The sequence below is a fragment of the Mesoplodon mirus genome (genome assembly GCF_964341445.2).
Source record: "Mesoplodon mirus genome assembly, chromosome: 5".
Lineage (NCBI taxonomy): Eukaryota > Metazoa > Chordata > Mammalia > Artiodactyla > Ziphiidae > Mesoplodon > Mesoplodon mirus.
The window spans coordinates 185,350,962-185,375,642 of NC_138980.1; the positions used below are offsets into that span (position 1 = coordinate 185,350,962).

General features: G+C 52.8%; 1 protein-coding gene across 5 annotated transcripts; it reads right to left on the reverse strand.

Moving 5' to 3' along the window:
- Window positions 1-669: 669 nt before the first annotated feature.
- EXOC3 (exocyst complex component 3) lies at window positions 670-24,588 on the reverse strand. 5 transcript variants are annotated; one of them, XM_082624169.1, is made up of 13 exons: window positions 24,539-24,588; window positions 23,154-23,344; window positions 20,609-20,828; window positions 12,235-12,916; window positions 10,291-10,408; window positions 9,562-9,687; window positions 8,177-8,277; window positions 6,212-6,322; window positions 5,975-6,125; window positions 4,739-4,861; window positions 2,580-2,741; window positions 2,125-2,252; window positions 670-1,668 (listed from the first exon to the last, which is right to left on the reverse strand). In XM_082624169.1, the coding sequence occupies exons 2-13, from the start codon at window positions 23,295-23,297 to the stop codon at window positions 1,497-1,499; spliced, it is 2,238 nt and encodes a 745-aa protein (XP_082480295.1). In that variant the 5' UTR covers window positions 23,298-23,344; window positions 24,539-24,588; the 3' UTR covers window positions 670-1,496. The 5 variants fall into 5 exon arrangements, with proteins under 5 accessions (XP_082480295.1, XP_082480294.1, XP_082480296.1 ...); XM_082624168.1 differs by lacking the exon at window positions 24,539-24,588 and adding an exon at window positions 24,338-24,525; XM_082624170.1 differs by lacking the exon at window positions 24,539-24,588 and adding an exon at window positions 23,562-24,312.
- Window positions 24,589-24,681: the final 93 nt, after the last annotated feature.

Here is a 24,681-nt window from a genome sequence, read left to right on the forward strand (position 1 = left end):
GAGAGCACACCAGGCAGTGTGAAAGACACGCAGGGTCAGGCGCCCCTCTCCCCTGCTTTTTGGAAACCCGCTGAGTAAAACTGAGAGTTGGAAACTTCCTGACTTGAAAGACGCTTTTCGACTGAATGGCAGTTTATAGGGAGAACCGCCCCAAGACTCGGTGAGTCTGCCACGGCCTGACAAGGTGAAGCTGCCTTCCGGCGTGGGCCGCAGGCTGTCTGTCCTGGTATACCCACTTCCCCCACCGAGCACGTGGCAGCCTGATCAAGAGGCAGGCACTGGCCTTCGGTGTGGGTGCCTGCTAGCCTTTCGCCCAGTGACCTGGAGGTGACCCTCCCCTGGGTGCCGGTGTGGAGGCCACTGCCCACCCACCGGGACGTGGCCCTCCCCTGTGGCCCTCACCACACCTCCCAGCACATCCTGGCCCCGCTGGAACATGGTGGCATCTGGCATTCAGCTTGGGGCCCACTATCGCACAGGTGTCCCCAGCGACCGAGGGCCCTGCCTGCCCTGTGGTGACCACTGTGTAGTCAGAGCAAGGACAGCACAGGTCACTTGGGTCTGCTGTTGTGAAGAGTCACCCGGGTATTTATTCCAGAAGTAACTCAGAGTGAAACTTCTCTCAGCCAGTGGAAAGATGTTATCTTCATCATCATAAGGGGCAATGACTAACGATTGTTAACACTCGACTTTATTAATTCAAGAACTGTGTACTGAGCAGCGCTACCTACTAGACACTACGTCTCGTCACACAGGGAACTGGAGTAAAGTGTATATTGATAGACAGCACACAGGCGAGAAACCTTGAGGAAGACCATGTCTCTTCCGAGCAACACTTGTAAGAACGCCCTCAGGTCTCCATTTAGGTTTTGATTCTTCCAAGAGAAAAGTCCCACCTGTGAACTTCTCACCCCTCGTGAGGAGGAAGTAAGAGCACAGCACCCACACTTCCGCCCTGAAAGCCTGTGAGGGAGGAACTGGACCCTCAGAGCAGCCCAGCGCCGCACACGCCACGTCCTGCATGGGAGGAGGAACGGGGCGAACGCTGGAGCCATCCCCGTGGTTCCCTCGGAGCTCGGCTGCCAAGAAACCTGTCCAGCGGGGCGGCGGCGAGGGTAGGGACCACACGGGGCTCACCGTTTACTCAGGGTGCGACTCAGGGTGCAATTCACTTGGTGGAAAAGTAAGATGGATTTGCAGGCGGTGGGGATTCACGCGCCACACCCACCCGGTGGCAGGTGTGACCCCATGGGATGGAGGAGGGAGGGAGGGAGGGAGGGAGGGAGCAGTGCGCCCACCTGACCCCAGCGGGCTGGTCATCACCAGGAAGAGACCCTCACGGCGGGAAGCCCTCATGTCCCATCAGAAGTCCAGACTCTACTGAGCAGCAGTTTCAGAAGTGTGTACACAGCGCAGAGGCGAGGGAGAGCTCTCCCGAGACAAGGCAGCCCCCAGACACGCAGCTGATGCCCGGGGTGGGTGGGGGGGCCCGCCGGCTACTTGAGGAGCTTGGCCACGTTCAGGCTGGGAACCGCGATATCCTTGAAGATGGGCACGTAGTCTGGGCTCGCCTGGGCCGGGCCCTGCTCCAGCGTCTCGATGATGGTCTGCTTCATGTCCCGGCTGGCGTCCCCCCGCATGGCCAGCAGCGCACCAATGTGGTCGTCCCTGGGCGGGGAGGGGGCGTCAGGGTGCAGCTGCGGCCACTCAGCCTCCAAAGCCGACTCAAGCCCCCCCGACCCCCGACCGGGCGGCAGGGCTCCTGGAGAGTCACAAAGGCTGGCGGGGAGCCGCTCCCCCCATCCCTTCCCCCCCACGCAGGAGGGGCCCGGCTCCGTTCCCTGGTTCCACCTCCACACGGCATAGGATCAGCCTCCAGAAACCAGTCTGCTCGGCCACCTTCCCATCGGCGCCCCGAACACCAAGTATGTGGCCTGGTGACGCCTGGGAACCGTGACCCGCGGTGGGGCTGGCGGGCACCGCTGTCATCTCTGAAATGCACTCTGCCCGCATCGCCGTCCGCACGGCATCTGGGGTCCTCGCAGGAGCCCAGACCTGCCACACTCACCTAATGCCCGGGACCCTCCCTCTCCCCAGCGACCTCAGGAATGACCCTGCCGCTACCTGATGTCTGGGTATTTGCTGACCAGAGTCGAGACCTCCAGGTAGAGCAGAGAAGGGTCCGTAAGCTTAATGACTTCGGCAACGGCGACGATGGTGTCACAGTGCCCGTCCATCTCCTCACCAAACCCCTGCAGGACAGAGCACAGATGCTGAGCGGACCACTCAACGGGGTCTCCGTCACACCCTCTCCGGCGGAGGCCACCAGGCCGGCAAACCCCTCAGGACTCACTCCCGGTGGGGAGCAGCCAAGCCTGCCGGCAGCCCGGCCCCTCTCCGAGGGACAGGAACACCAAGCGCTGGGGCTAGAGCTGCTGCTGCCCCCCAAGTGCCCGGCCCCCAACCCGAAGGCCAGGCGGGTCTACACACAGACCGGCTCACAGAAGGAGACAACCAGCGGGGCACTCGGCTCCCGACACGACTGGTCCCGGGGACCTGGCCCGGCCAGGCGCACTCACGGAAGCCAGCTTGCGGAAGAGAAAGCGCAGCTGCTCGGCCTCCCGCCCCATCCGCTCGGCGCCCTCCTTGCGCTCCTCGGCATTCCGGAACGAGATGCGCTTCTGCAGGACGGCCCGCAGGTACTCCTGCACCACGCGCCGGTGCGCCTCGGCGATCATCCGCTACGGGGCACATGGAGAACGGGGTCAGCCTGGCACGCGGGCCCCAAGGCGAGTCCAGGCCCACTGTGCACGGGCCAGCGCGCTCCTTCCCGTTTCTCATCGATACAAATTTTAGAGTCAACCAAGTAAGCACACCTGAGTCTTTATTACAAATTCTATTTTAGAAAATTGTAGCAGGGTCACCGTGTTTCACATCTGGGACACGGGCAGACGCACCGGCCACATGGCAGCAGCCGGAAGTCGGTACTGCCTGGACACCTCGGATGCTCACGTCCACTCTAGAAAGCCCACAGAATAAAGTACGCCACGGGGACGCCTGCCTGCAGCCCCGCCAGACACGTCGTTCTGGGCGCGGACCCGCTGCAGAGCAGCTTCCCGTCGGGGGCGAAGGGGCAAGTGCCAGGGCGGCACCTGCTTTACTGAGACCCGTCCGGTGGCTCACGGGCCCCCCCGGGGGATCCGGGTCTATTTTCCTCGCCCTGCCCATCCTGCACACGTCTCTCAGCTTCTCAACCCAGGAGTGTGGGGTGTGGGTTCAGTGGGGGGCTGGGGACCCTGGGCCAGGCCCTGCTCTGCCCTCACAGGCTGAAGGGCTCCACACACATCACACCTCGTGCACAGAGGCTAGTCAACGGCCAGTCTCTGGAGATGGTGTGACGAGTTTCTGGGAAAAGAGGAGCCCCAAGTCCACACATTGGGGGAAGTTTTGGAGAAGGCCGTGGTTTTCTCCGGAGCCCACCCGCAGGTAGATGGGACACTTGGCCGTCACCCACGAATACGCGAGCACGACTCTGCTGACACAAGGCGCAGCCTCAGAGTCCCAAGAACAGACATCAGAAGCTCTGTGTACCAGGGAGGCCGGGCAGTGAGGGGGACCCCAAGGGCCCCAAACAAGACAAAGCGAGGCGACACCCGGCAGCTGCAGGGACCCGGGCGGAGGCCAGGCTCTTGGCAGAGCAAGTGAGACTGCAGGTTCCCGGCCGCTCCAGGAGGCGAGCCACCTGGACCAGAAGTGGCTGAGACACAAGCCCCAAGGACTTCACACACCCGCTATTAGATCAAAGGACAGAATGCTGAGAAACATAAAAGGTGGAACCAAAACTGTACAAGCAACAAGAAATTCAAGATTGAACAGAGCTGGTCCCACCGACCTCTAACCCCCCGAGGCTCCTGACAGCTGTGAAGCGACCAACCACGGGGATTTAAAACACCTGGGTCCCCCTGCAAGCATCACTTTTAATGGCACAGTTAGGAGAATTTAAACTTCCGAATGAGACAAAGATGCCCCCGTGCTGGGGGGTCCCAGCCAGGGCAGCGAGACAAAGAGAAGACAGGAAGGTACAAGAACCAGAAATGAAATGACACAGTGACGCTGCTCACAAATGAGACAAGTGTCTACAGGGATGCCCGGAGGACCTGGAGACACGTCCTGAAGTGTCTGCACCCAAGCTCTGTGTGTCAAACCACTCACGCTTCCATAAACCAGAAACAGAAAGGCTGATTTTAAAGCAACAACAGCAAAAATCACCCAAGGCCCTGAGAATTCCCCCGCGGAAAGCTGCCTGAGCCCCAGATGGGAACAGGGGCATTTCATGGGGCCTGGAGGGGACCCTGACGGCTGGGGACCCTGGAGTCTCCCGTGGGCCCTGTGCTGAGAGCCGCCCGCTGCCCCCGAGCGTAGACTTGAAGAGGGAACTGCGGTTCCTGTCCAGCCTCTCATCAGAGCCATGGCCACAGCCCCACCCGCCCTTTGAGGGGTCCCTGCTGAGGAAGTCCCCACTACCCACGGGGTTCTGGGTCTGCAGCCGTGTCAGCGTGGCCTTGGACAGCAAGGTGCGTGCCCCATCACCTCCACCTCTGCCACCTTCAGACAGCAACGTCTCCGACCTGCTTGGGTTCACAAAACCACCCGTGAACTTCCACCCAAGAACTGATGATACCAAATTCTACACAAGATGCCAGGGGACTCAGGCCACATGTGTGCCCCACACTCTTACCTTTCTATATGGCTTTTTAATTTTGGCAAAATCATTAAAATAGTCTTCCACGGTGACACAGATGATGTCTACAGCGTTTGATCCTAACAGCCACTTCTTTGTCATCAGCTCATTGAGATGTTGCTGAAAGCACAGACCACAGAAAACACCCTCATGACGGCCTGTCATCGGGAGAGAGGCACTTGGAGCCACCGTCCTACGCCCGCCCAATGTTCTGATCACAACAGCGATGCTCATGCAGAAACTCTGCAAATATGTACTTTAACTGTAAAGACGTATACCAGACGCATCTGTGCGTACACATCTTACCTTAATTGACTGAACCTGTTTATTGTGTGGATGCTCTGTAATTTGTGTACCCAATTCTGATGAACAGTTAAAATGTCTCATTTTGCAATTATCAAGAACGCTGCAGTGAATCTGTGCATTTTTGCAGGTGAGATTCCTAAGACTAAAGGTTACTAGTCAGAAAGTAGGCAAAGTACAACCCTGACGACTGCTGCCCTCGACACTTGTGCCAGCCGCCCTCCCAGAACTGTGCCGATTCACGGTTCTACACGGGATACGGGAGTCTCATGCCCTCAACATCACGTGGTAGCAATGTTCTTAATTCTTACCGTCCTGGTAAGCAACAAAAATATTCAGTTTTAATTTGCTTTTCTTTGAAGAGCAGTTAAGACTGGGCACTCTGTTTCCTACTTAGGACACATGACTCCTTTTTCTGTGAAACAGATATTCATGTCCTTTGTCTATTTCTCTATTATGTTGTCTTTTTAAGTACACTTTATTTGTTTTCTAAACCATTTCTGAGAAACTTACAGATACCATGAAACGATACCACCCATCACCCCAGCAGCTCCTGCCCTGCAGGACCCAAGATGATCGTGACTCTATTTTTTAAATACATTCCGGTTTCTGCCCATTCCATACGACGCTGAGCCATTTCCACGCCTTCTGAAATAAACGTGCCTGCTCATCACACGCCACGCCTTGGATGGGATCTGAGTGCACTCTGTTTATGGCCGTGCTCTGGGCCTTTGCTCAGACCCGAGCCCGGCCGTGTGACGGGCATGCAGGCCTGCTCGTGCCCTCACGCAGGAATCTGCTAATGACCATAACCAGTCTCCTCTCCAACACCAGCTTCCACCCTGTAACCTGCTGAGTGCTCTGGTCTAACACTTCCTGGAAGGGTCTCTCCTTGACGCCACCCCAGGGGACCCGGCCCGCGGCGCCCACCTCCAGGTCCAGGAAGACTTCCTCAAGCAGGCTGCCGCAGCCCTCCTCGGCAATGGCGTCCAGAAGCCCATCCATGCCCGGCTGGCTCAGAGACACACCTCCTTCCGCGTCATGTTGCAAATACTTCCTTTTCAAACTGACTATGGATTCTCTGCGAGGAGACGGAGGAGGAGACCGAGGGCCCGGTGAGGCGGCCGAGCGCGCCCGCCCCGCCCCGCGGCCCCGGCCCCCGCTCACCTGAGGGTCTGGCAGTTGTTGACGAGCGCGATCATGTACTGCACGTAGCAGTGCGGGTGCCGCCGCTGCCGCAGGTGCTCCTCCTTGTAGAGCTGCGCCTCCTCTCTGTACCTGCGGACACGCGGCCCCGTCAGAGCGGCCGCGCCGCACGGCGCCAGTGCGCAGCCTAACATCACATTCTGCAGCACATCGCCAGCGTCGGGCTGGACGAGTCTTCAAAAATAAAGGATTGTGGGGGGGAGGGTGACCTATGCTAATGGAAGTGGATCATCGAAAAACGATTATTAAAAATTAATTTCATTATCAGGCTTTGAAATATGGCTCGGTGCTCTGGTTTTACAAATATTCTGAAACATTTGTAACTGGGAAAGGAGTATTTCGTCTGACGTATGACTCACCTAGAAACTCATACAACAGTGTGCGGAACATGATCAAATGCTAGATAAAATGTCCTTTTCTGAGACTTTCCCCGAAAAACTCAAACTAAAAATAAATTAGACTCTTTAAGATGTCAAGAAAACAACTGAGACGGCTACATACTTCATTTTTGAATCTACCATGGAGATTCTCAAACATATATGGGAGTACAAGAAAAGCACAGCACACTGTATAAATCTGTATGCGTTTTCAATAGATGTTAAGGAAGAAGTAAACCGAAAACTGGCAAAATTAAAGGGAAGTAATCAAGCATTTATCCCATCCTTCTGTCCAAAGCATGATGCAGGTAAGCACACAGCTGAGGCTGCTGAGGAAAACATCTACTTTACAGAACAATACCAACGGGATGACTAACTCAGGCCATGACCCATGGTGGACAGCTGACGGGGATCCTAAGCAGGGGCCCGGCTGTGGCACCCGAGCCACAGGAGCAGGGGCGTGGAGCACACAGCCCGTGCCAGGCTACTGGCCAACAGTAAGGAAACACGGAGGAGCCCCACGGCCTTCAGAGCCAACCTGTGGTTCATGGGCAGATGGCAGCTTGAGGCCAGGCTGGAGGACACTGGACAGGAGGGTCTGTGCGTCTCCACAAGCCAGTGGCTCAGAGCAGGAGGGGCTGTCCTCCAGCGTCACACAGTGCAGGCCTTCTGCCAACCCGGTCTGAACACACAGCTATAAACAGGTGGGTCTGAGACCAGTGGGAAAACCCAAACACAAACCTGGTGTCAGGCGGCCCCACGGAACGCTCCTGACAGATTCGGTGGGTTGACGGCACTGCAGTTGGGGTAGGGAATGCAGGAGCTGAAATGCCGCAACGTCTGGGATTTGCTGTAAAGCACAGCTGACCCCTGAAGGACGTGGGTCTGAAGTGTGCAGGTTCACTTACACGTGGACCTTTTCGGCCAACACGCGCTGCAGCACCACGCGAGCCGAGGCTGGCTCACCTGTGGACGCGCAACCACGGCAGGAGCGCCGACTGCAAGCTTACACGTGGATTTTCAGCCGCACCAGGGGGTCGTCCCCTCCAACCCCCACGTTGTTCAAGAGTCAAGTGTACTTCAGCAGAGCGAGGGGGAGGGGAGCCAGATGCGGCGAGGGGTGGCTTTAAAGGGCAGCTTTTGAACCTGGATGGTGGGCTGAACAGCTTTGTAGGCCTTTCTTTCTACTTCCGTATACGTCTGAAAATCTTCTTTGTGTACAACTTGTGGAGGGCACCCCGGGAAACGGGACAACAGGAAGGCTGACTGAAGGAGGTCCCCAGCTCCAAGCCTGCAGTAGCACCAGCCCACTGCTGAGAACCCCACACCATCACACCCGGGACCCCGGGGGAATGCAACCCATTCAAAAGGCAGATAACAAGAAAGGGCTTGAGTTCTGACTAACGGAAAAAGGTGACTACAGTGAATCCAGGCTTGAATTCTGTTTTACTACTAGCCAGATTAGGATCAACACAGCTTTCCTCTCCATTAAAAAAAAAAAAAAAAAAAAAAAAACTTTATAAATCAGCACACTGGCAAGAATACATACCTACTTAAAAAAGAATTCATCTGCTGAAGACACAAAACGAGTACCTTTGTTTTCAAATCTTCACTTATCTGAGCAGCGACCTGAAGGTTCTGTTCGAACATCTAAAAATTGGAGAACTTATGAATTCTGATATAAACTCACGAGGGTGCAGATTTCCCATTATATAAACCCCCCACCTGTTAACTGGTAGTCAGGACAGTCCAAATTCAGAGGAAAAAATGAAGCCAGGTGAAAAATAACAAAGTTACTTAAACAAACACACAAAACTTTCTTACCAGGTTAAAAAAAAAACCCAGGGAATCATTTCCTAATTACCTGCAAACAGGCCGGTCGCCACAAGGGGGACACGTATGTTCTCACGGGGAGACAGGGAGACGAGGGGTCCGGGGAGGGCGGGTGTGGCTGGGGTCACACGGGTACCAGGGGCTGGGCTGTGGTTTGAGATGTGGGTTCCTTAAGAAGCGCTAGGAGGACACACGCTGGAGCCGGGGGGCCGGACGTGGGAAGGTGGAGAAGCGCCAGAAGGCAGAGCTCACCCCACGTGGTCACCGGATGTCAGCTCCCAAAATAAAGGAAAGGGTGAAGCCCAACATGTCATGGACTACTGGGATCACCCAGAGCCCGGCTAGAGCCCAAGCTCCGTGTCAGCAGCAGGAGAACCTCTAACGCGGCTCGGCCTCCTACCATCAGCAATGTTTCTCAAAGGAAGGGAACTGGACAGGCCAGACAAAGAGAGCAGACGACCTGTAAGAACACACGATGACACTAAAACCCGAAGAGACTCCTCCCAAAGTACGTCGGATTAGACTCGACTGTGTAGCATTTACGAAGACAAACCTTGGCCATTACATCAGGAAGTAAGCAAACTCAAATTTGAGCATCAGACACACGTAACATATAATTAGCTTCTGGTTTGAGATCAAAAACCATTAGGAGGGCTTCCCTGGTGGCGCAGTGGTTGAGAGCCCGCCTGACAATGAAGGGGACATGGGTTCGAGCCCTGGTCGAGGAGGATCCCACACGCCGCGGAGCAACTGGGCCCGTGAGCCACAACTACTGAGCCTGTGTGTCTGGAGCCTGTGCTCCGCAACGAGAGGCCACGATAGTGAGAGGCCCGCGGACCGCGATGAAGAGCGGCCCCCGCTCGCCAAAACTAGAGAAAGCCCTCGCACAGAAACAAAGACCCAACACAGACAAAAATTAATTAATTAATTAAAAAAAAAAAAAAAAAAAAACATTAGGAGAGCAAAAAACATTAGGTTTTGCGACCGTGGGCAAAACTACTTGGCAAGTCTGACCCTTGGTTCCGCAGCTCCAGAGAGAAGCAGGTTCTCTCCGCCGGCAGCACGCAACTGCATGCATCTGTGAAGCCCGAGGCCCGGTACCTGGAAGACGATGGCGGGCAGTGTCGTCTGGTAGTAGCCGTCCTGGTCGGCCTCAGGTTCAGTCTCTTTCACCCAGTCCTTCTTGTCTGTTTCTAGGGCTTTCCGCAGCCAGGCAATGATGTTCGACTAAGCAGGAGGGAAGAATAGAACCAGGCTTGGAGTCAACAGGCCGCTCTTCAGTGGAGCAGCTGCAGAAGCAAACACGGCCCCCTGGGGATCCCAGTCCCCACACGAGGGGACAAGCCACCTCCACGGGCGGGACCCCACCAGCCTCCCTCGACTTAACCTTCTCGACGACGGTCATGCTGGAGGACAGGCCAGGTCAGTCAGGACAGGGAAGCACGAGACCTACATGCCTCTGGCAGGCCATTCACGGAGACCAGACCCCACGGCCGCTACCCAAGCCGCCCCTGCGTCCCAGCACGGCCTCGGCGCCTCCGCCAGAGGCTGCCTGATGTCAGGCTCCCCACGTCCCAGGAGCAGACCTGACCACGTCATCACACCCTCAGACCCCCAAGGGCACTGGGCGGTACCCCCTCCCCCCCGCCACCTGCCGCCCTCCCACTCCCGGGCTCGGCGCTGTGAGGCGGGCAGGCGCCACGGCACATCCAGGACACCTCCAGACCCGACTTCTCAGAAATAGCCGCGCGTCCTCTGGAAGCCCGACGGCCAGATGGGTCCTGGCTGCAGCCCAACTCGACCCACGTGGGCCCACATCACTCCACTCACTGTCAGAGTCGACATGTAGGTGTCGAGCAGCTCGGCGACCACGTCTGGAGAAAGCAGAGGCTCCAGGACGCTGACGTCCACCTCCGGGGCCAGCTCTGCGTTCCCCATCATCTCTGCACTGCGGGCACAGCAGGAAGGGGACACAGGAGACCCTCAGCTGAGTGGTGCTGTTCCCTGTCCCAGGGGCCTGCAGGGCAAGGTTTGCTTGCTCCACCCACGGTGCCCCCTGAGGAAGACCAGGGCCTGGCAGGTAGGAGGTCCCATGAGTTGGAGAACAACAGACAAGCACTGAATTTAGAAACGCAGGGCACAGGCGCTAACGCCGCTGGTCCAGTAGGACAAGGACCAGAGCGGAGAACACCTGACGCCTGCAACCAAACGCGAGTCAGCAAGTGAAGTGTCAGCGCTTGCAGCCTATGGTACTGAAGAAGGGAGGGGTGTGAACCAAGCTTCAGAAAACAGTTTTCATAAAAAACAGATAAAAGCTAGGTATGTGGCTGGGTTCCTAAATGTCCAAGGCTGATTGCTCGGCTGATTCCCTAAGTATGGATTCAGAATGACAATCCTGAGCATTAACAGCTTGTCCACCACTCCTAAGACATCCAAGGTCTTCCTGAGTGAAAAAGCACTTCATGAGATTCTGCAAATATTAAGAGACCATCTACCACTTAGATTATTTCTGCCCCAAGAACCTTAACTCCGCATGAAAATGTTTCTAGTGTGAAAGCAGTCCAACTTTTCCCATGAGAAACTCCAATACGATAGGACGTGGTGACCAACACAAAACTGTCAAGAACTGCCAAGGACAGAAAAATGCTTACAACGTGGCGAGTGAAAACCAGAATCAAGGCCTAGAACCACGCAGGTCACACAAATGCACACCCCAAGGTCTGGTGGCTGGAGCACATGAGGGCCCGACCCCAGTTCAAGTCCCGCCCCCACCCGAGGGCCGTCTGACCCTGAGGGCCGTGTGACCCTGGGCACGCGTGTCCCTCCCTGTGCCTCAAAACCAAGAGGATGGTGAGAGGTCTTCCTCGAGGGTGACCTGACGACAGGATCAGGCGATGGCAATGGAGGGCGGCACACAGGAGGCGCCGAGGCCCAGGCCCAGCACAGGAGAGCAGAGAGAGCACCAGCCACAATGGATACAATGTTTTCTTTCTCTTTATATGTTTCCGTCTTGAAACGTACATATCCTCTACTACAAGCAGCTACCAAAAAACAAACAAACACAGACCCAAAAAATCCCAAAACCTTATTGCTAAAAGGAGAGGTTTAATTAAGTTTCTACACACCAGCAACAAGACAGGCTAGAATAAAAGGTGCTTTCCTCTCGCCAGCTAATCCTAAAAGAATTTCAGGATACCCCACCACTGGCTGGTTTTTCAAACCCGACCTCAAAGTAATGCCTGCACAAAGTGGCTCACACCCCTTTTATGAAGTGACAAAACCTCAAGGCTGAAGTGCCAAAGGGTAGCTGATTTTCCTCTCATGCTGGTGAGAAAAAAACAGACTCGGTGGTCAGAAGCCAGCAGGGGCAAGCTGGTGCCTCCTCAGCAGCACGTGACTCTGTGCAGGTCTCAGGACCTCCTGGGTCCACGTGTCCTCACCTGTCCAACAGGTGACACCACCTGCCCTCAGTGTCACCGTGAGAAGGCGGATCACGAGCGCAGGAAACGCTATGCCAAACTGCTCACTACGGACTGACCGGCCAGAGCACAGGCACCACCCAGATGCAAGAGCGTCCACACAACCACAGGCCGGGCCCGACCTCGGGGCACACACAGACAGACCAAAAGGAGACGCATCAGCCAGAAGGCAACGTCCGTGGGTGCTGAGCACCCGCCCTGAGCAAGAGGACGCAGCAGACGTTTAAAAACTGTCAGTATGCTTCACCCACAGTGTCTATGAAACAGGAAACGCCAGGTATACAGGTGGAGTTACCTGGTGTAAGTGTTTAAGACCCAGGTCAGCAGGCTCACGATCTCGTTTGCTTCCAGGTCCTCTGATGCGAGCTCCTGCATCCGTGTGCTTAGAGCCTGGTGGTACACGTTCAGGAGGTTCCTGAAAATCTGGTAACGAGGAGGAAAACACTGCACCATCAGGTTCCTGGTGACGATGAGGTCGTCCAGGACGCACCTCCTTATGATCTCCAGGTGGCGGACGAGCCACATCCTGTCAGACTCCCTGGTGTCCGCCTGTGTGCCCTCAATCCTGGTGGTCACGGTTCTGTCCAGGATGGCAAACATCTTCTCCTTCCAGTTCTTGGGCCTTCCAGGAGGAACAAAGCCAGTTTGCTTTTTTCGGTCAAGTATGCGCCTGTCAATTTTTTCTTCCCTTTCGATGATCCTGACAACTGAGACCAGCAAGGTGGGGTCACGGCGTACAGTGACCAGAGACCTCTGCAGCACCATCCACAGCTGCTTGGCCAGCTCGTCGGACAGCCCCTGCGTGCTCCCGAAGTAGCTGTGGATGAGGGTCATGTCACGTGTGTTCCCGCTGTCCATGCGGTACTGCTCGTACATCAGCCCGTCCCGGGAACACTCCAGGTCCATCAGCTTCCGGTGGGCCTGCAGCAGTGCCCCTTGCTCTATGAGGTCCTGGGTCTCCCTCACGATCTCGGGCACTGGGGGGAAAGGCACAAGATGGCACCGTGAAAAACCACACAAAGGGCCATGCGGGACTCTGGGCAGATGGGGACAAGGGTGACCGGCACTCTGTCTCCCACGTGGACGACTGCTGCACCGACAGACTGCATCTGAGCACCCACTTCGGAACTCCGGAGTCTACGGAAGGCAACAACTTCCGGGGACAGGCGTGAACGCACGGCGTGGTGAACACTGGTGCAGTTCAGCTCTAAGCACCAGCAGGGAAGTAGAAAGGGACTGCAACTGACCAGGAGAGGCACAGGCTCAGAAAGACCTAAGAAGACCTTGAGTTTACATCTCAGCCTGACCCTCAGCACAGACACACCCTGTGACAATCAAAACAACAAAAACAACAAACAGAATCAGCAAACCCTGGCAAAGAGGAAAACCTGATGTCCAGAGTTACACGTCATTAGATTCTAACGTCCAACGTTCAGCAACAACATCACAAGGCATACGAAGGTGCAGGAGAGAACGGAGACTCAAGGAAGAGATAAGCCAACAGGAACCATCTCCGAGAAGGACTAGATGGTGGACTAGACAAAGACTCTAAATTTTTTTTTTTTTTTTTCCCCGGTACGCGGGCCTCTCACCGCTGTGGCCTCTTCCAATGCAGAGCACGGGCTCCGGACGCGCAGGCTCAGCGGCCATGGCTCACGGGCCTAGCCGCTCAGCGGCATGTGGGATCTTCCCGGACCGGGGCACGAACCCGTGTCCCCTGCATCGGCAGGCGGACTCTCAACCACTGCGCCACCAGGGAAGCCCTAAAGTAAACTCTTAAACATGCTCAAAGAACTAAAAGAAAACGTGGAGGAAAGTATAATAACTAAATGAAAATTTTACTTCAGATTTTCAAAGCAGATTTGATCAAGCAGAAGAAAGAAACAGCAAACTTGAAGACAGGACAAAGGAAATTATCAAGCATGAGGATCAAAGGAAAAACAGACTAGAGAAGAGTGAACAGAGCCTAAGGGGTCTGTGGGGTGCACACTGTGGGAGTCCCAGAGAAAGAGAGAAAGACGGGCGGAGCGCTACAGGCACGCCGTGTTTTACCGTGCTTCGCTTTACTGGGCTTCACAGACACTGCGTGTTTTACAAACCGAAGGGCTGGAGCAACCCCGCATCAAGCAAGTCCATCGGCATCATTTTTCCAACATCATTTGCTCACTTCATGTCTGTGTCACATTCCAGTTATTCTTTCAATATTTCAAACTTTTCACTATGATTATAAGTGTTGCGGTGATCCGTGCTCAGTGAGCTTTGACGTTACTACTGTGATTGTTTTGGGGCACCGAGAACCGTGCTCGTATAACGTGGCAAAAACATAACTGACAAGTGTGGTGTGTGTTCTCACTGCTCCCCCTGCTCTCTCCCTCTCCTCACGCCTCCCTATTCCGAGACACAAGAATACTGAAATTAGGCCAATTAATAACCCTACAATGGCTTCTAAGTGGTCAAGTGAAAGGGAGAGTCGCACATCTCTCACTTTAAATCAAAAGCTAGAAATGATTAAGCTGAGTGAGGAAGGCCTGTCGAGAGCCAAGATAAGCTGAAAGCTGGGCCTCTTGTGCCAAACAGTTAGCCAAGCTCTGAAGGCAAAGGAAAGTTCTGGAAGGAAACTGAAAGTGCTACTTCAGTGAACACATGAATGGCAGGAAAGCAATACAGCCTTATGCTGATATGGAAAGTCTGAGTGGTCTGGAGAGAAGGTCAAACCAGCCACAACACTCCCTTAAGCCAAAGCCTAATCAGAGCAAAGCCCTAACTCTTTAATTCTGTGAAGGCTGAGGGCGGTGAGGAAGCTGCAGAAGGAAAGTTTGAAGCTGGCAGAGTCTGGTTCATGAGGTTGAAGGAAAGAAGCCGTCTCTATAACACAGAAGCACAAGGTGAAGCAGCAAGTGCCAGTGTAGGACCTGCAGCAAGTTCTCCAGAAGATCTAGCTGAGATAACTCATGAAGGTGGCTGTACTAAACAACAGATTTTCAATGCAGACAAAACATCCCTCTATTAGAAGATGACATCTAAGACTTTCATAGCTAGAGAGGAGAAGTCAGTGTCTGGCTTCAAAGCTTCAGAGGACAAGCTGACTCTCTTGTTAGGGGCTCATGTAGGTGGTGACCCTAAGGTGAAACCAATCTTCATTTATCACTCCAAAAATCCTAGGGCCCTTAAGAATTATATTAAATCTATTCCACCTGTGCTCTATAAATGGACCAGCAAAACCTGGATGACAGCACATCTCTTTACAACATCATTTACTGAATATTTTAAGCCCACTGTTGAGACCTACTGCTCAGAAAAAAAGATTTCTTTCAAAACATTACTGCTCGCTGATAATGCACGTGGCCACTCAAGAGCTCTGGCAGAGACGTGCAGCAAGATCCCTGTTGTTTTCACGCCTGCTAACACAACGACTATTCTGCTGCCCACAGATAGAGGAATAACATCGACTTGCAAATCTTAGTATTTCAGAAATACATTTCGAAAGGCTACAGCTGCCATAGATGGTGATTCCTCTCACAGATCAGGGCAGAGTCAACTGAAAACCTTCTGGAAAGGATTTACCGTTCTGGATGCCATTAAGAACACCCGTGATTCACGAGAAGAGGTCCAAATACCAACATTAACAGGAGTTTGGAAGAAGCTGACTCCAACCCTCGGGGATGACTGTGAGGGGTTCACGACTTCAGTGGAGGTAGTAATGGCAGATGTGGTGGAAACAGCCGGAGAACCAGAGTCAGAAGTGGAGCCTGGAGATGGGACTGCACTGCTGTGATCTCATGAGAAAACTTCAACACGCGCGGAGCTGCTTCTTATGGATGAACAAAGAAAGTTCTTAAGATAGAAACTACTCCTGAAGTTTGAAGATGCTGTGAAAACTGTTGAAATAACAAAGGACTTAGAATATTACATAAACTTAGTTGACAAAGCAGCAGCAGGGTTTAAGAGGATTGACTCCAATGTTAGAAGAAGTTCTCCTGTGGTAAAATGCTATTAAACAACATTGCTGCTACAGAGAAATCACTGCTGAAGAGTCAGTCAACACAGCCAACGTCACTGCTGTCTTATTTAAGAAACGGCCGCAGTCACTCCAGCCTTCAGCAACCACTGCCCTGATCAGTCAGCAACCATCAACATTAACGCAAGACCCTCCACCAGCAAAAAGATCATCACTCACTGAAGGTTTGGATGACAGTTAGCGTTTTTCAGCAATAAAGTATTTTTTATTTTAGGCATGTACGTTGTTTTTTTTAGACATACCAGTATTGCACACTTAATAAACTACAACACAATGTAAACATAACTTACATTCACTGGGAAACCAAAAAATTCACGTGACTCGCTTTGCTGAGATAATTTACTTTACTGAGGTAGTCTAAAAACGAACCTGCGTTATCTCCAAGGTGTGCCTGTATTTTAAATAATGGTCAAAAACTTACTAAATTTGATGAAAGACATAAACATTCAAGAACTCAACAAACTCCAAACAGAAAAACTCAACCCACCACCGAGACACATTATAATCAAACCATGGAAAGCCAAACAGAGACAAAGAAATCTTGAAAGCTGCATGGGAGAAGCAGCTGATCACAGACAAGGGATCCTCAATGGAATATCAGCAGATTTCTCTTCAGAGACTTTGAAGGACACAAAGCAGCCTGCTGGTAATATTCAAAATGCTAAAAGGAAAAAAACCTGTAACTCAAGAATCCTATATCTGGTAAAACTGTCCCCCAAAAGTGAAGGAGAAATTAAGACATTCGCAAACAATAACTGAAGGAGTTTGTGACCACTGGACCTACGCTGTGAGAAATGCTAAAGAAGTCCTGCAGGTGAAATGACACCAGACAGCAACTTGAAGCTGTGGGAAGAAATGAAGGTCTCAGTAAAGGTAAATACATGGGCAACTGTAAAGCCAGTATTATTGTAACTTTGCTTTCTAACTCTTTTTGTTCTACATAATTCAAGAGACTAATACATTTAGAGAAAAAAAAATGTTAGTCCAAAGCTAGTACTAATAGAAAGCTAGAATTGCTGTAACTCTGGTTTGTAATTCCACATTTTACTTTCTACATAATTTGAAAGACTAACGCATTTTTTTAAAAATAGCAACTAGTCTATGTTTTTGGATACACAATGTATAAAGGTGTAGTTCTGTGACATCAATAACTGAAAGGAGATGGGAAGTGTTGTATAGGGGCAGAGTTCCTGTGCATTATTGAAGTTACGCTGGTGTAAATTCAAATTAGTGGTATAACTTCAGGATGTTAAATGTAATCCCCACGGGAACAAAAAACAATAATAGATATAGAATATACAAAAAAAAGGACTGAGAAAGGAATTAAAACACTTTACTACAAAAAAAATCAACTAAACAAAAGGCTATAATGCAGAAAATGACAAAATAAGGGCATACAGAAAACAGCTGGGAAATGACAGAATTAAGTCCCTCCGTACCAGTAAATACTTCAAATGTAAGTAGATTAAACTCTCCAATCAAAAGAAAGAGACCGGCAGAATGGATAAAAACACATGATCCGGGCTTCCCTGGTGGCGCAGTGGTTGAGAGTCCGCCTGCCGATGCAGGGGACACGGGTTCGTGCCCCGGTCCGGGAAGATCCCACATGCCGCGGAGCGGCTGGGCCCGTGAGCCATGGCCGCTGAGCCTGCGCATCCGGAGCCTGTGCTCCGCAACGGGAGAGGCCACAACAGTGAGAGGCCCGCGTACCGCAAAAACAAAACAAAAAAACACATGATCCAACTTTACGCTGCCTACAAGACTCATTTGAGATCCAAAGACACAAATAGACTGAAAGTGAAAGGATGGGAAAAGTTATTCCATGCAAACAGTAACCAAAAGAGAGCAGGGGTGGCGGTACTAACATCAGACAAAACAGATTCAAAGTCAAAAAAGGTTGTAAGAGACAAAGAAGGAATTTTATATAAATAAGATGTTCAACCCAGTAAGAAGATACAATTATAAACATTTACACACCTAATGACCATCAAAATATGCGAAACAAAAATTGACAGAACTGGAAAAACGGACCGTTCTACAATAATGGCTGGAGACGTCAATACGCCACTCACAATAATGAACACAACAACCAGACAGAAGATCAGTAGGGAAATGGGACTTGAACCTCACGACAAACTAACTAGATCTAACAGACGTATACAGAACACTTCACCCGACACAACCGCACACACAGTCAGTCCTCTTAAGTGCACATGGGACATTTTCTAGGGCAGACCATACCCTCAGGCATGAATTAAATTAAATCATTAGGCATGAATTCATTTAAACCATGAATTAAATCTCAATGGATTTTAAAAGATAAATATCATACAAAATATCTTCTCTGACTACAAATGGATAAAGTTAAAATTAAGCAGCACACTCTAAAGCAATGGGCCAAAGAAGAAATTACAAGGGAAATTAGAAAATACTTAGAGACAAATGAAAATGAAAACACAACATACCAGAACTTCCAGAATGCAAGCAAAGCAGTGTTAAGGGCGAAGTACAGCTATAAACACTTCAGTTAAAAAAGAACGATTTCAAATCAACAACTTAACTTTACAACTTAAGGAACTAGAAAAAGAATAAACTAAACCCTCAAGTACAATGGAAAAGAATATGGAAAAGAATATAGCTACATATACGTGTATACATATGTGTATAACTAAACCACTTTGCTGTATACCAGAAACTAACACAACATAAGTCAACTATACTAATTTTTTTTTAAGTTCTTAAAAAAAAAAAAAGCTAAACCCAAAGCTACCAAAAGGAAGGAAATAATAAAGATTAGAGCAGGGATAAACAGAGAATCGAAAAACAAAACAGAAAATCAACAAAACCAAAGGTAGTCAACTGACAAATCTTACCTACATGGACTAAGAAAATAAGAAGACTCAAAAACTAAAATCAGAAATAAAAGTGAGGACATTACTACCAACTCTACAGAAATAAAAAGGATTGTAAGAGTACCATGAACAACCGTACACCAGCAAACTGGATAACCCAGATGAAGTGCAGATTCCTAGAAACACAAAACCTAAACCACAAACAAACAGAAAATCTAAATAGACCTATAACTAGTAAGGGACTTGGGGGAGGGGGCATGGGGAACTATCATTTAACTGCTGCAGATTTTTTTTTCTTTCAGTTTTACTGAGATAGAATTGACACAGAGTACTATATAATAAAGTTCCAATTTTGCAAGGTGAAAAGAGTTCTAGAGATGGACAGTGATGGTTTCACAACGATATGAAAGTACTTCATACTACAGAACTGTGCAATTAAAAATGGTCAAGATGGTAAATTTTATATTATGCATATTTTATAATTTTTAAAAGTGTGGAGAAAAAACAGGTTGTGTGCACAACAGTACTGAGTTACAGGCAATGAGAAAAGTCTGAAGGGAGCCAAACAAGCACAACATCTTCCCAATAAAAACATCCTCCGAACAAAAACCACATCTACATCACAGCCTCATTGTTCATCAAAGGAAGAAAATTATTTTCAACCTCTGTGGATGAACTGGTAACTTTTTGGTCATTTGGCATCAGCTTACAAGACTGGAAGAAAATGTCGGTCAACAGGAAATTGTACGAGGGCAATTAACTAAGAAGGCTGGTTGGCTGTCACGAAGGAGAGTCTGGCAGGTAGACTGGACCAGTTCCAGGTCTCAACAGCCAGCAGGAGCGCCCGCCGCGGTGGGCAGTGCTCCGTCATCCATGGGGGGACGGAGAAGGCCCGGGAAGCGGAGCCTGCACGGAGGGGCGGGCCAAGTACTCAATAACGCTGCCCTCAGACACGCAGGAGGAGGCCAGCCACGCCGCGGGTTCACACGTGGTGGGCTGCTGGGCGGAGGGGAAGAACTGCACCAGGTTACACTCCGGGTCGAGTTCGGAAGGAAGTGCGGACAGAACTCGCTGCGACCAGACACCGGATAAAGGCAGGGGAGGGGTCGGACCATCCCGACGCTTCCGGCTGGGATGCTGAGGACCCTGACAGCGGCGAGGGGGCGAGGGGGCGGACTAGCTCCAGGGGGTGGAGCACGAGGCAGGAGGCTGTACCGAACACAACAGGGCACCCTGGGCTGCTGACGGCTGACGCTCAGCCCACTCTTCCTGCCGCCAGCGAGGTACCGGGACAGGCTTCTGAAAGGGCCCCTCCCGCGCCCCCACCTTCCCCACCAGCCCCAAGGACTCCCCCAGGCCCGGCTCCCATGGGGACCGAGACGCCAGGGGGTGCCCTATCCGCCCCCTGCCCTGCCCCCAGCCTGCGGCCTGTGCACACTCTTCCTGTCTGGGAACTGCGCCCTCTCGTCCCGCTCGCACGCGGGCGGCGCTTCTTCATCCTCCGGCCAGGTGCCGAGTCCCGCTGAGCCACACTGCGGCCGAGGGAACAACGCTCACGCAGCGCTTGCTCAGTGACCCGTTTCTGTGCCTGTCCTGACCATTTCTGAACCACGAATGTTCTACCAGCCTTTATTTGCTCAACTGATCATCCGCCCGTGTTCAAAATAAGAACCCAACCGTGCAGGCAGAAATCACACCTCTGAGCAGGCGGCCGACAGCTGCAACTGCCCTGCAGCACCCACAGGGCAAGGAGACACACACGTGAGCCGTGGGAGAGGCCGCGGCCGCGGCCCGGCTACCTGAGAAGATGTTCTTGAGGTTCTCCACGGCGGCGGCGAGCTGGCTGTGCCGCACGACGGCGTCCTTCACGGCCTTGAGGCTCTCGACGGTGTTGATGCTCCGCCTCCAGTCCTTGCTGACGTCGGCCAGCGACCGCTGGATGTCCTTGACGTCGCTCAGCGCGCTGTGCAGCTGGCTGAGGCCCGTGCGCACCCCGTCCAACTGCGACTGGATCGCGGCCTAGGGAAGACGCCGGGTGGGTGAGCAGAGCTGGGACGGCCACGAGCAGGCCCTCCCCGGGAGGCCCAGGGGGCAGAAAAGAGGCGTTTCAATAGTAGAGACCAGTCAGTGCCACAGACAAGACGACAAAACGCAACAAGGATTCCACTGATTCATAAGGTAGCTTTTCCTTTTTTCCATTGCTGCCTTAGAACAAAACAACGTTTTTAAAGCTCTGTTGAGAAAACCTCACAACACCCCTCATCCAGGCCCTTGACCTGAAAACGCCAGACTCCACCGTGGGAATACCCCGAGTCCCACGGCCGCCCCTTAAGTGGTGCCCTTGGAAGGACTGTACACACCACCTCTCAGGCACCCCTCAGCTTCCCAACAGGCCTTCACTAGATGGAGAAACGGGCAGGACTTGCTCATCAGCCTGAGCGGAGAGGGTTTTCCTGCCATTCGGCCAGAACCAGACTCCGCTCCACGACGGCCGGCCCCACGACGCAGAGCTGGTACATCTGAGATTCAGACTGAGAGCCCGTGGCAATGCCACCCAGTGAGCCGTACAGTCAGAATGGAGAGGGCGTGAAGGAGCAGCAGGCGGACGGGAAAAGGAAGGGAAAGGCCAGGGAGCACAACGGTGGTCAGGGATACCTTTCACCCATGAAACACTAAGTAGCGTTTAGAAATAGTTATTGATTTCAACAAAACACAACAACTTTAGCTAATCCCACAAGTTCCTAGAACAGATTAAAATTCTAAATAAGGGCTTCCCTGGTGGCGCAGTAGTTAAGAATCTGCCTGCCAATGCAGGGGACATTGCTCCGCAATAACAGAAGCCACCGCAATGAGAAGCCCACGCACCACAAGAGTAGACCCCACTCGCTGCAACTAGAGAAAGCCCGCGTGCAGCAACGAAGACCCAACGCAGCCAAAAATAAATTAAAAATAAAATAAAATAGGGCTTCCCTGGTGGCACAGTGGTTGGGAGTCCACTTGCCAATGCAGGGGACATGGGTTCGTGCCCCGGTCCGGGAGGGTCCCACACGCCACGGAGCGGCTGGGCCCGTGGGCCGTGGCCGCTGGGCCTGCACGTCCGGAGCCTGTGCTCCGCAACGGGAGAGGCCAGCGTACCGCAAAAAAAATAAAATAAAATACAAATACATAAATAAATAAAATAAAATTCTGAATGAAAACGTAGCAGGTCTAAACTATTCTTTTTTCCTTTGTTTTTTTTTTTTTGGCTGCGTTGGGTCTTCGTTGCTGCACGTGGGCTTTCTTCTAGTTGCGGCGAGCAGGGGCTACTCTTCGTTGCGGTGCGCGGGCTTCTCACTGCGGTGTCTTCTCTTGTGGACCACAGGCTCTAGGCGCACAGGCTTCAGTAGTTGTGGCTCGCGGGCTCAGGAGCGCAGGTTCAGTAGTTGTGGCGCACGGGCTTAGTTGCTCTGCGGCACGTGGGATCTTCCCAGACCGGGGCTCGAACCCGTGTCCCCTGCGTTGACAGGCAGATTCTTAACCACTGTGCCACCAGGGAAGCCCTAAACCATTTTTTAAATTGACATGAAACTGTTTCAAATTAGTCCAACAGGCCTTTGGCTGCTTCGCTGGTGCAAATGAACGAGCCTCATCCTGTCTCAACAAACCTGCACTTACCCGGACGCTAACGTTTTCGACTGGAGAGGTGACCTCACTGCCCTGTCAGCATGAGAAGTAACCTTCCTCAGATGCGCCTGGAGTCCTCAAGACCGCTGTGCTGCCAGTCAACGACAGCAGGCCACGGTCTCAACATTTTTATAACCACGTCAAGTGTGTGTAATTTTAAAAAAACGTCCTCTCTCCGTGTGAAGTAGGTTGAAAGCCAAACCAAATCACACAAGATCGATTTTCTTTCATGCCTCACTCTCACACACTCTAATAAATGTGTTGAGCTCTCCTCCTTCCTGCACCGGGGCCAGCAGCACGCCTGGTACGCAGTCAGCCGACTACAGCATGCGCCAGAGGAGCCAAACAAAATGCTCTCTGGATGCACTCCGTACAAGAGCTTTTAATAAAGAAGAGAAGCTGTTATTCTTCCAGTGTTTTTTAAAAAGCTAAATGGACATTTCTGGGTGCTCAAAAAGGCTGTTCCTTTGGTGTTTTCAACATCGCCCCAGTCTTGTTTGTCAATCTGCTGATGGCAGGATATTGTGGGAAGGAATGTGCTAAGTCAAGGTAACGTTCAAGGCTGCCCCCTTCCACATCATCACGAAGTCCGGTTGTTAAGCAGGAACCTGAAACTTGAGATAAAAGCCTCTGTCCCGCCTGGGAGTGAAGCAGGTGCCCACGGCCACTCTGGCCTCATACCTTCAATCTGGCCTCCACAGAGGCCTTCTTCCGGGCCTCTCTTCGGCGATACTGCTCCACTTTGTCCAGCTGGTCTGGGCGCTGAAGCATCCCAGCAACCCTCTGGACGGCTGTCGCAACAGCCTCCCGGTCCGTCTCCTTCATGGCTACAAAGCTGGCAGAGTCTCTGCGCCTGTCATGCTAGAGGCAACCTGTGTCCACAGGCAGAGAGGGAACAGGAGGGCGAAGATGTGTTAGGGAGGTAGAAATGTTAGCAACAGAACTTACCCCCCTCCACCAACACTGCTGTTCACAGCGGGGCTCTAAAGAGAGCATTCGAGATCGCTAACCCAGTAAACCTGAACGAAAGCTGAACTAGGATCATGAACTCCTCGATAAGCAATACAAACTCTCAAAACACAGTTTTGCCTTTAAGCGGAGCAGGGGCGATTACAGGTGTAAGATACTGACATACAGACGATGCCTCTATGTGGGCCCCAGACTACTCATCGTATCAGATGTCAGTCTCCAGGGCACTTCTCTGTCCCAGAGAGGGCCAATTTCTCATCTCCAGAACCCTCACACCACCCCTTTACAGACCCGGGGACGGGGGGGCGGCCACGCCAGGACACCTCGTGAACACGTGGAGGCACAGGGACAGCACGCACCTTACCCTCCCTAGCTGAGGTTCCAGCACCCGTCCTACCATTTCCCTCAAAAATCACTGTCTGCAGTATCCCAAATTCCATGTCCTACTGCTTAACAGCCTTAGTCAGCAAAGGTGAGAGGGCAGAAGGCACTCTGCTCAGGTGCAGTGCACAGGGCTCAGGTGCTTGGACACCAAGCACGCCTGCCTTCAGCGCCAGCTCCACCAACATGCCAGCCACGGAGCTAGGGACACCTGGTGAGCGTCTGGCGGAGGAAGACTGACTTCAGCTATTAGCCGCCCGTCTCCATGCGTGTTTTCTGTGCAAAATTCTCAAAGACATTTCTCACCCCTCCCCACACGCTTTCAGAGCACCACCCAAGTCCGCGCAGACCCCCGAGGGCCCTGGACACGAGTGCCTTTCGTGCCCGCCCACGGAGCGGGGCTGCGGCGCCGTCCCTCCTCGCCCCCTTTCCTGATCACAGGCCCGCGCACAGGGCCGGACACCCGGGACGGCCGCGCGTCTCCCCGCCCGCCACCCGCGCGCGCAGCTCTGCACCTGCTTCCTCCCTCCTCGCGCGGCGCGTCGTCGGCCCCTTCGCGGACGCGAGCCTCGCAGCTCGACTCGGCCGCCCCCCGGGACCCCACTGCCACCCGCACCGCCTCCCGGCCGCGCCCACACCCGCCGGAGCCCGGGGAAGGGACACCGGGAAGCGACCGCGACCACCACCCGGAGACGGCCCTCCCGCGGCAGCCTCACCGTGCGCGCCGCCGCCGCCCGGAAGTGAGCGGCCGGCGGGCACTTCCGCTTCCGGCCTCGGGACTGGAAGGGTGGGGTCTGGGCGGTCCCATCGCTGCGTGCCCGGCGCGCGGGGTGAGTGAGGCGCGCGGGGTGAGTGACCG

Bases quoted from the DNA above. Each gene is read 5' to 3' on its own strand.
- EXOC3 (XM_082624169.1), bottom strand. From the start codon at position 23,297: ATGAAGGAGACGGACCGGGAGGCTGTTGCGACAGCCGTCCAGAGGGTT. The intron at 9,688-10,290 runs GTGAGTGGAGTG...CCTCCTGCTTAG, and splicing joins CCTACATGTCGACTCTGACA to TCGAACATCATTGCCTGGCT. The intron at 4,862-5,974 runs GTGGGCGCCGCG...CTGTGCTTTCAG, and splicing joins AAGTCTTCCTGGACCTGGAG to CAACATCTCAATGAGCTGAT.